General features: G+C 34.8%; 1 protein-coding gene across 3 annotated transcripts in view; it reads right to left on the bottom strand.

The window, feature by feature from the left end:
- Positions 1 to 3,032: 3,032 nt before the first annotated feature.
- Positions 3,033 to 11,971, bottom strand: part of LOC107754161 (folliculin-interacting protein 2-like) — a 24,591-nt gene continuing 15,652 nt past the window's right edge. For 2 of the 3 annotated variants that reach the window (XM_016570517.1, XM_016570518.1), the window contains 5 exons: positions 10,456 to 11,182; positions 6,844 to 7,000; positions 6,394 to 6,594; positions 6,019 to 6,134; positions 3,033 to 5,047 (listed from right to left, as the gene is read on the bottom strand). In XM_016570517.1, coding sequence (XP_016426003.1) covers positions 4,969 to 5,047; positions 6,019 to 6,134; positions 6,394 to 6,594; positions 6,844 to 7,000; positions 10,456 to 11,182 — 1,280 coding nt within the window. In that variant the 3' untranslated portion in view covers positions 3,033 to 4,968. The remainder of the gene's footprint in view (positions 5,048 to 6,018; positions 6,135 to 6,393; positions 6,595 to 6,843; positions 7,001 to 10,455; positions 11,183 to 11,971) is intronic. The other variant, XR_001641550.1, reaches the window with a different exon arrangement.

The raw sequence follows: 11,971 nt of genomic DNA, 5'->3' as shown, positions 1-11,971 counted from the left end.
ATATATATATATATACACACACACACACATACATACATACACACATATGATCTATATTCTATATTCTCTTACTTAAAGCATTCAAGAATTACAGCATTTTATGTGTCGTTGGTTACAAAGGGTCATTTGGAGTCTCCAAGTGGCTTTTTTTGGGAAGCGCCTAGACATAAATTTAGATAAACGTGTAAAACACTCATTTTCTAAGGTATTGTTATCAAATTTGAAACATTTTGCTTGGTAAGACTTTATTCTGTGATCCAAATGTATTTTCCAGCTAATAGCTCCCAGCTACAGTCATCTGCAGGCATCTGTTTACAAAAAAAAATGTAGGCGGATTTTTTATTTTATTTTTCAGTGTGTTCAAAGTTCTATTACTCAATACCAATAAGACTTACAGTGATTCTGACTGTTGAGGAACACACCTCAGAGTGTCACCTTTCAAAAGAGATCAAAACCATGTAGCCTATGTACTCCAAATGGTTCAAGAACAGCATGCAATTTACTTTGGGTATGCCTTTTTTAGGCGTTTTAGGCAAATTTTACAGGAATACTAAAGGGTTAATTCACATTCTTTTATAAACCTAATAATATCATCATCTATCTTGTTAGCTGATTTCCCCAATAAACCTGACAAAGAAAAGTCATGGTGTTTTACTTTCTTCATTGACTGAATAAGGCGACATCTCTCATTGTTCAGGCGCGTCTCCAAATCTGGAAGCAAAGTGAACACGAATCCCATTCCGCCACCTACTGTACTGGAGAGTTATGAATAACGGGATATGACTCCCTGTCTGCTGTAGAACACAAAAGAAGATCTCTCTCTCTCTCTCTCACTTTTAATTTGGTTACCATTAACTTACATTACATGGACAAACGACCTACTTTTCTCCAAATATCTACTTACATATTCCACAGCATACAGCGTTACGGCAATAGGTGGCAACAAGTGTTTTACACAAGTAACGTTAAGTTTTTTTATTAGTAGTAGTAGGCTAGTAGCAGTAGTAGGCCTATATGCAATTACTACAAGAATTTGTACAAATATAGGCTACATCTCACAACCAGTGTTGAGCTAGTTACTCAAAGAATATAATATATTACTCATTACTAGTTACTCCTTTCAAAAGTAATATTGTTACTTTACTTATTACTTTCTGGCAATAGTAATTAGTTGCACTTCTAGTTACATTACTTTTTCTTCACGCCCCACAGAAGTTATTACAAACACTCAATTGTAATTGATAGTGACATTCAAGTAGGTGTTGTATTAATCTCATGAATTGTCATGTGTAGCTTGAAGCTAATTGTAATCATATTTCCAAGCTTGCCTGCTGCACTGGGGACATCCCATGCATGTGCGAGTCCTGAAAATTATGAAAATAAATCTTGGAATTATTTGATTGTAGGATTTTAAATCAGCGGGGTTGAGGCATCAAAAGTAACTAAGTAAATAAGCTGTTTTTTGGATGGTAACTGTAATATTATTACTGAAATCTTATTAGTAATTAGTTACACTACTAGTTACTGCAAAAAGTAATATTACAGTAACTAGTTACTGCCCAACACTGCTCACAACAAACAGGCCTATATGAAAAAAAAACTAAAAAACAGTAATTCATTAGAAAAATACTTTTAATATTAGGCTAAACTACTGAAGTATCAAAAGAACAGGTATGTTTTAAAAACATCTAATAGCTGAATGGGTTGCTTGTGTCTGTTAGCTATATAAACAATATATTTTTGTTCATTGTTAGATCATGTTTGTTCATAATGATGCTACATCACTTTATTTTAATAGTGAATTAGCATCTTGTGCCTAATGAATCTGTATTCATACACTCATATAGGCCTCCTTGTAATTCCAAATACTGTCATTATTTATAAATGATGCTGAAATGTTATACTTTTGTATTTTATCCATGCAACGTGGAAGTAGAAATATATTACTATAGAAACTGGTAGTAGGCCTACTAATACCCAGCTAATCTTTCCATTAGGATCATATATAGGATATGATCCTATAAAATCAGTTCATGATCTCATGATCATTTACTTTATGATAATGTCTCTATAGGTATCACTATATTTCTGACACAAAGAAATATAAACTAATATAAATATAACTACATAATGAAAGAAGAATTTTTAATACCCCTCACAAAAAGTACTGTGGTAGCATAGAGTGCCGTGATGATATCGTAATACCATGGTTCATAGAGCATGAATTGATGTACCATAATATTTATTTACATGGTTCTCTTGTTCATGTTCAGAACCCCAAGGTAACACCATTGGTACTTTGTTGTATGTGAAATACACAATGTAAAGTGTTTTAAAAACATGGCACACAAGTAAAGTTTAACTTTAAAAAAAAAAAAAAAAAGTTTTTTGTTTGCCTTCCATTACCCTGCCTCTGACATTTTTAAATGCAAAAACTTGTGCCTGATTTTACCAATAGTTTATTGTGGTTCTGCCTGTTTGTATTTTATTTTTTGTGTACATGGTTTTAAATAATAATTTGGACCAGGTGGTTTGTCAAATTTGTTATTGTCACAAATTATTTACTTTTCATATTAAGCTGTTTAATATTTATTAAAAAGTGTTTTTCTGTATTAATTTGGGTCAAATTGTTGCTTTCCAGCATTTCCTTGTTTTAGGGGTTGGGGGTACCAATCTAAAACTTTATTTAATGCCCACAAAAAAGTACAGATTCAAAGGAGAGATATATTGAAGTATCAATTTTCTCTTTAAAATTTAGTAAAGTCAACATTTATACTCAAGTAGAAGTTTCCAGAAACTATTTAAGTACAGTAGTGAAGTTTAAAACCTCTGTAACAAAATATATGATTGGTGCACAGAAATGAACGAGAACAATTTGTTTCATTAATTCAAAATTGTCCACGAACGAAAAAAAAAAAAAACATACAAAAAAATGTAACTCTATATAACGGTGCTATCATAACTTAATATCAACCAGGACCATGCAAAAGAAGATACATAACAACAAAATTGTCAAAAGAGTTGTCAAATTCTTGACAATTTGTTTATTCATCACTAGTTCAGTTCTTAGCAAAATCCTTTTGTCACAGACAAAATACCCAACCGCATTCAGCCTTGTGTGTAAACACCATGCACAGAGCAGACCAAAAGGAAAATAAGATTACATTGGTTAGCCTCAAAAGAGACTACTAAAAGTGGTAAAACCTTAGTGTTCAAAGTTCAACCTCAACAAAAAATTATAAAAAAGCAAGACAATTTTACATTTACTTTCAGTACAGAAATACACTAGAGACGTTTACACATGTAAAAGATGTCCGTTTCAATCCGAAATGCAGCTTTTAAGTGTATAATCATTGAAGATATCAGCACACTGCATTCTTGATGTAATACTGACTGATCAATCCTATAAATTCAAAACAGGCCACTTTCATATCTTTTACTTGAGGTAGAATATTCTGTTAAAATATCAAAAATAGTCTTTAAAGTGGAACAATAAACACACACACAAAAAAAGTATTTTAATTTCTAGTGTCACAAACTTGGGGTTCTATTGCTGTGACATTTGTCTTTCAGCGCAATACAACACTGAAAGAAATATAAAGCATTCGCAAGACAGAGCATAAAAGTGTGCATGTGCTTTAATAAGCCTTTGACACAAGAGTAGCACCAGATTAATACTGTAATCCACTATCTGTGGACTGACCAGTAATTAAGAGTAACAGTTTAATACCACACCCAATTGACCTCTCCTTCCATTATGTAAACATTCTCTCATCTTTCTGAGACTGAAGCACACACACTCGTACCATACAAACATATTTAGAAATAATATCTATAAAGCCGTTTTCTGGAGAATATGGAATGTGAAAAATACTTAAATTGCAGATTGAAATAAATTTAAGATTACACTGGGGTAGAAAACTATGAAAACTGATTGATTTGATCAAATTCCAAAAAAAGAAGTAAAAGCTATTGTAACTTACATTGACAAAACTGATGCTTTTCTTGAATAAAATTTCAGGCATTCATTTAAAATATCCTTTAATATGGTTTCAGAGCTGTATGCTAGAGCCAATCGTTTGGAATTGAAGATTTTAAAGGGACAGTTCACCCAAAAATGAAAATTCTGTGATTTTATATTTACTCTCTCATGTTGTTCTAAACCCATATTATATTCGTTTTTTCTTGCTGTTCTGTTAAGCTCCAAAAAAAAGTCTTCACTTCAGAATGCATAGAAAATAATAATTGTACGGATCATATTTAAAGATTTATGCTTTTTTTTGTCATTTTGCCTTTTACTTTTATTAGATGGAAAAAAGCAGAGCAAAAGCTTTTTGAAAAGCAGAAAGTCAGTCCTGCAAATTTGGAACGACATGAGGGTAAGTAAATATGGCAGAATTTTGATGTTTGGGGGAACTATTTCTTCCAAGATCAGCCAGCTACAAAATATGGCTCCTGATGTAAACTAATGTGCTTCACAGAGAGGCTCTACATTTTATAGATATGCTCTCATTCTTAATGAACTACACTACTGTGCATTCAGATATAGTGCTGAGAGATTATTCAATGGAAGGATCAAATGTATAGATGCTTCTCCATATTCTTACTCATAGTGATGTTTTTCATCAATAACATGTGCTTTCTCCAGTCTTCCCTTTCAAATAAGACTTGAAAAGACATGAGATACTGTAAAATAAGAAGAGCATTAACAAGTGTCCCAATGTGGTGCATGAATCAGTCTATAGACAGTTAGATACACACATATACGTACAAGAAAAGACTGTCAGCTGGACAAACGAGGCATTCTGATTGGCAATTAAGGCTGGGTGTAGGCTCCGAATGGTTGTCGAGCACAGTGCATCATGATTGGTGTGGTCATCTGATAATGATCAGATCCTTGCTGGTCCACGCAGAACAGGAACACATTCTGATTGGTCCTTAAATTGAAATAAATCTTGCTTGGTCTATTTAAAGAAGGATCTGGGCCACATAGGGCGAGTGTGTGCTGGCCACTGCTGCAAGTAACGGAATGTCACTGGACTCAATCCTGAAAAACAATTTCAATGCATATATTTGACAAGATGCAGTTTTATTCCCACACTTTCTGCATTAAGAAGACCACAATGCATGGTTTGATGTTACAGCAACTGTATGTTGTTTTGTGTATTTTTACAACTCCACAGTTAAGTGAGTGAAATTAAAAAAAAAAAATAAAAGGTCAATGTGACTTTTTTTCCCCTGGCAATTCTGAGTTTATATCTCACAGTTCTGACTTTTTCACAGAAATGTGAGATATGAACCCACAGTTGTGAGAAAAAAGGTCAGAATTGTGAGATAAAGTTTCAATTTTGTATTGTTTATTATGTGGCGAAAACAAAAAGAAAAACAAATGTGAGATGTAAACTTTGAATTTAGAGGATAAAAACTCAGAATTGAGAGATGTAAACTCAGAATTCTGAGTAAAAAAAAAAATCATAATTGCGATTTGTAAACAGATTTCTGAGAAAAAAAGTCAGAATTGTGAAAATGAAAAATAAAAAAAATCACAATTACTTTTTTTATTTTTTATTCCATGGCGGAAACAAAAAGCAAAAGTATTGGAGATGTAAACTCAGAATTCAGATAAAAAAAAACTCAATTATGAGATATAAAATCAGCATTCTGAGAAAAAAAGTCTGAATTGCGATATAAACTCTTGTGAGATGTAAACTTGGAATTGCAAAGGAAAAAAATTGAGTTATGTTGCAATTACCTTTTTATTCGTTTTTATCATGTTGCAGAAACGGACTGTCATAATTACTGCCGTAAAGCAATTCACCATTTTCATGGAATTTCGCTCACTCAAACTTGCATCAAAAAACTCACCAAACTTAGTATACGAAAGAAAAAGAACCCATTTACCTTAAGTCAGTGTACCATCAGAATGATTTGGAAACTGATATTTTAAGGCAAAAATACATTCATACGGTTGCTTCAGGTGTAGGATCAGAGGCAAGAATTAGGTAAGTGTGCTCTTACCCCAGTGCCAGCCCCAGTTCTTTTACATGGACCCTGGTTTGTCCTCTTAGATATTCTGCCAAGGATCGACTTTTAAAATACAACTCCTGTAACCGGTCTTCCAGATGCATCACACACTGAGATGATGTTTGCATACACATACACACACACAAAAAAAATTCAGAATCTGCACTACAGCTCAGTAAGAAGGTTTCTGAAAAAAAATATTATGCTAATACAGTAAAAAAAGCAGTAATATTGTAAAATATTGAAATTTAAATCATTTATCTTAGACCACAATGCAATTGATCTTACTGATCCCAAACTTTGAGTGTAGATAAACGTACATAAACATGCTTTACACTATGCTTTTCTGTGTCTGCTAAGGGGACTTACAAAGTCGGATGCGATGTTGAGTGCATACAGCTGCAGAACTGATGTGATGAGCGTGTATACAAGGTTGGACACCATCACGTCCCTGCCCAGCCGCCCACCCTCGCACACACGCCTTTGACTCGTCACCACCTGCACACTCAGCCGGTCTGTGTCTGCCACAATGCAAAGAGCCTCTGCCACTGGTTCATCCAGCGCCGGATGCTACACAAACCACAGGTACATACTTTACCCTAATGTAGGGTATTTAAACAGCTAAAAAAACTTTTCTTTTCATTACATTTTTGCAAGAAAATGAAAGCCTTAAACAAGAAAGCTAATTTAATTACATATGCAAAACATAAAATCTAAGAGACATTAAAAACTGCAGCAAAAATTGTCATGATTGTGACACTCAACATACATGAATCATTTACTATATGAAGTAATAACTGTAAATGTAATTGTACTTACGAGAACAGTGTGTTCCAGGTCAGACATGAGGCACTGTTTGAGCCCGAGATCAGAACTGATGCCATGCAAGGCAAAGTCAGGCATGTACTGAGGACAGTAACCACCCAGCAAAGAACGCCCAAAATGATTAACACTGGCTCGGCTCTCTACCTGATAACTACACAGAAACAAACACACTAGGTTATTGCAGTCCTTTTTTTACTAATAAGGGCCAAACATCAAACTTGATTGAGTGCTATGGGCCGAAAATAAATGCTGCATTAAAGGGATAGTTCACCCAAAAATGAAAATACTGTCATTAATTACTCGCCCTCAAGTCGTTTCAAACCCGTAAGACCTTCTCAAATCTTCCTTTTATGTCTAAAATTTTAGAAAAAGTTGTGTCTGCTCAATTGTGCTCCTTCCTGCAAAAAAATTATCTCTATGAAGAATTTCAGTCAGGTTTCAGGCCCCACCATAGCACAGAAACTGCACTTGTTAAAATTACAAATGACTTGCTTCTTGCGTCAGACCAAGGCTGTATCTCATTGCTAGTTTTACTTGATCTTAGTGCTGCGTTCGACACTATAGATCATGACATACTCATAGATCGATTACAAAACTATACAGGTATTCAAGGGCAGGCTTTAAGATGGTTTAGATCCTACCTGTCCGATCGCTACCATTTTGTTCATTTAAATGGGGAGTCATCTCGATTATCACCAGTAAAATATGGAGTGCCACAAGGATCTGTCCTAGGTCCTCTGCTATTTTCGATATACATGTTGCCCCTTGGTAATATTATTAGAAAATACGGGATTAGTTTCCACTGTTATGCTGATGATACTCAACTATATATCTCAACAAGACCAGATGAAACTTCTAAATTATCTAAGCTAACAGAGTGTGTTAAAAATGTAAAAGATTGGATGACCAATCATTTTCTCCTATTAAATTCGGATAAGACAGAGATATTACTTATTGGACCAAAAGACAGTACACAGAATCTCTTGGATTACAATTTGCAACTAGACGGATGTACTGTTACTTCCTCTACAGTCAAAAATCTGGGTGTTATATTAGATAGCAACTTGTCTTTTGAAAATCATATTTCCCATGTTACAAAAACAGCATTCTTCCATCTTAGAAACATTGCCAAGTTATGAAATATGTTACCTGTTTCTGATGCAGAAAAGCTAGTTCATGCATTCATGACCTCTAGACTGGACTATTGTAATGCACTGCTAGGTGGTTGTCCTGCATCTTCAATAAACAAGCTACAGGTGGTCCAAAATGCAGCGGCTAGAGTCCTTACCAGGTCAAGAAAATATGATCATATTACCCCAATTTTACAGTCTCTGCACTGGCTACCTATTAAGTTCCGTATCAGTTACAAAATATTATTACTTGCCTATAAGGCCCTTAATGGGTTAGCTCCTGCGTACCTTACTAGTCTTCTACCACGCTACAATCCATCACGCTCCCTAAGGTCGCAAAACTCTGGACTTTTGGTAGTACCTAGGATAGCAAAGTCCACTAAAGGAGGTAGAGCTTTTTCGCATTTGGCTCCCAAACTCTGGAATAGCCTTCCTGATAATGTTCGGGGTTCAGACACACTCTCTCTGTTTAAATCTAGATTAAAGACACATCTCTTTGGCCAAGCATTCAAATAATGCATCTCGTAATCTTGTACTGCAGTTATATCTGATCAAATGCACATTATTATTCTTTAGTTTGGGTTAAACAAATCAATTTTGCTTGGTTGGAACAGCAGCTACGCTAATTATGTCTCTATTTGTTTCTCTGTTTTTGCCACGGGATTGACATCCTGTGGTAACTAGGATTTACACAAGCTTCAGTCTGTATCCAGAACACCTGAGAAGAGATGATGCCAACCCCTCAGAGGACCTCAGATGATGCCAACCCTGAAACAACATACAGAACTACCACATTTTGCTATTTTGCACATTTAATTATTTTATAATTGCTGTTAATAGTGTTCATCGTCTTTTTTATTACGTCTTAAATTGATTTTTCCGTACATTTCTGCCATATGTACATTAATTGACAGTCACCACTGATAAGCTACCACTAAATATTGTAGAAACTTAATTTGCTGTAAAGCTGCTTTGCAATGATTTGTATCGTGAAAAGCGCTGTACAAATAAACTTGACTTGACTTGGTTCAATCGCAATTTTACGAAGCTATGAAAATACTTTTTGTGCGCAAAGAAAACAAAAATTACGACTTTATTCAACAATTCGTCTCCTCCAAATCATGTATTCCACCATTGTTGAGAGTACCACGATGCATGCACGTGAGTTCCTCTTAGGGGTGTGCGATATTGACAAAAAATATTATCTCAATATTTTATCGACAACGATATTTAGACGATATTTTGCCGAGTGTGCTATTGTGCTGGTACCTTAAACTGACTCCTAAAGTTTTTGATATTCTTCAAATTCTGAGTGGTGGTCAGTTCACACTGATAGAAATTAATCTTTTTTAATAAGTTTAATTAGATTTTTACCTTTTATGGGCATTTTTATCTTTATAAAGCTTATTTTACCTTTTCTAAAAATGTGCATTATCTTTTGAGTCAAATTCTTACATTTAATCAGTGAGTTAGAATAGTAAGACATTTGGGCTGTTACCATGCAAATGAAATCAGTACGCATGCATTGTTTATGTGCAGAGGTACTCTCGATAATGGTGGAAGATGGGATTTGGAGGAGAAGGATTGTTGAATAAAGTTGTTATTTTTGTTTTCTTTGCGCACAAAAAGTATTCTCGTAGCTTCATAAATTTACGGTTGAACCACCGATGTCCTTACTATGTTTCTGAACCTGGGAACATTTCAGTTGCATTGCTGTCTATGGAGGGTCAGAAAGCTCTCGGATTTCATCAAAAATATCTTAATTTGTGGTTTGAAGATGAACGAAGGTCTTATGGGTTTTAAACGACTTGAGGGTGAGTAATTAACGACAGTATTTTCATTTTTGGGTGAACTATCCTTTTAAATTCAACTATATTAGATTAAATATATTAGAAAAATATTAGATTAATATTTTTCCCTACTACTAAATGGGTCATATCATCGAAGAATATCCTATGGCTAAACGTTTTAAATTAATGCGCAACAAAATACAAGGTACTGACCATATAAAGATTAGAATCAGAAAAGGGAATAAAAAGCAAAAACTTAATCAGAAAAATACTTTTTTTTTTTTTTTTTACAATTTTTAAATTTAATTTGAACAATTATGATCAGATCAGGAACTTTGCTGATGCTGATAATAAATTTAAGATGCTCATCTCTAATATTGGCATCCTTCTGATGAATATACGGAGTTGCAGGCGCTACATTATCATTCGTTTTTCTGGTGCTAATAATAGTTTTTATCCTGTTTCATCATCATAACTTGGTGGGCCAAGATTCTGAACACTGAACAGGCAAAACTGACATGTAGATGAAAACGAACATGTGTTCAAAGGTATTTTTCTATCTGTTTGATGCTGTTTTTGTAGTCTAGTTTCACTAAATGGTCTTTTTGGACTTGGGAGAATGTTACCTCATGACACGACCACTTTAAATTAGTAGAGTATCCATATTGAAATTAGTTTGCACTTACCTTGGTAGTGGTAACTCATACTCCTTTTGTTCAGTAGCCATGTACAGTTCTTGCAGTGATGTTTCTTCATCATCACTGTCACCTAGAGCACTATCTGAGCTCTCGTTCCTCCGAATATCAGTCAAAAGCCTTTGATGTAACTTTCTGTCCAATCCCCGTCCACACCCCGCCCTACTAAGACCCCCGGCTTGTCCTTCATTCTCCGTCTCCCTGGGACTGCCAATGTGAAACTGCACCCGATGCAAAAGAGGACTCTGATTGGCCAAAATGTGCTCTAATCCGCCCCCAACAGAGTCACCGTCTTCTCCAAAACATTCCTGTCCCATTTCTGTACATTCAGGCCTGACAGTGGATGATTCCAGACTGGAGGATGGATTGGTTGATTTTGTATCCGTCAAAAGTGTGTCATTATTTTGTTCTACAAAGGTGCCTGGAACAGATTCAGGGTTCAGTGCTTTTTCAATAACACAAGCAGTGGGCTTTAATGGGTCTGGTTTAGGGGGAAATGTTTTTTCAGGGGTGGGATCAGTGGTTTGAGAGCTGCAGGGATTGGTTGGATTGTCCGGATTCTCCATCTGTCCTTGTGGCTGCACATGCTCCTGCAGGTCTGAGCATCGAATGAAGTAGGACAGAATATACAAGACTCGCTGTACCAGTTCCCTCCGGCGTCCCACAACCACCGTTCGACACACTCTCACTGGAGAGCCCAAAGCACCATACAGATCACCTAAACAACACACAACAAACAAAATAATACAGTAATAAACCTCGTGAAGAGTAAATGAAAACAAATGCTGGACTAGTAATTTAAAGTTCCTTTTGAAAAAATTTTTAAGAAAGACTTTTTGAATTTGAAAGTTCAAATAAGTCAAGTTAAGTCGTTTAAGGAAATGAAATCACAGTGAAAATGAAACTGCAACTGGACCAGAGGTCTTAAACAGAGGATCTGTCAATTATAGTTTGATCTCAAACTAGTTTTTGTAAAAAAAAAATGAAAATATTATTTTTTCTAAATATTAATTCTCCCACTAGAGATATATATATATATATATATACACACCGAATTTATATTAATATTGATTTTTTTTTAACATTTGGCTCATCCAATAAGAATTTAGAATTGCTTTTATAAATCGGTTTTATAATATTAGTTTTATTTCTTGATATTATTAACTTAAGTGTTAAATACTATAAAGCTGTTTTTGCACTGCTGCTACACTCATGATTCATTTAATATGATTAATATTAGCTTTTTAATCATGTCCATCATAAACAGACAAAATGCATTTATTTGATCATACCACCCACCCGTAAAGCGATGTCCCGCATGCCGTAGACTATACATTCCTACTTGAATTAGGGGTGGGAATCTTTAGTCACCTCACGATCCGACTCCCATTCTGGGAGTCACAATCCGATTCCAGAACGATTCTTGATCTACCCCCCCCCTTATTAATTCATTAGTTTACCGACTTGAGAATCTTAAAATCCTTACATTTACATATCCTTACATAAG

Source organism: Sinocyclocheilus rhinocerous, unplaced genomic scaffold, assembly GCF_001515625.1.
Source record: "Sinocyclocheilus rhinocerous isolate Xijiao unplaced genomic scaffold, SAMN03320098_v1.1 scaffold681, whole genome shotgun sequence".
NCBI classification, from domain to species: domain Eukaryota; kingdom Metazoa; phylum Chordata; class Actinopteri; order Cypriniformes; family Cyprinidae; genus Sinocyclocheilus; species Sinocyclocheilus rhinocerous.
The sequence above is the reverse complement of the archived record's forward strand: the minus strand, read 5'-3'. Positions and strand labels throughout refer to the sequence as shown.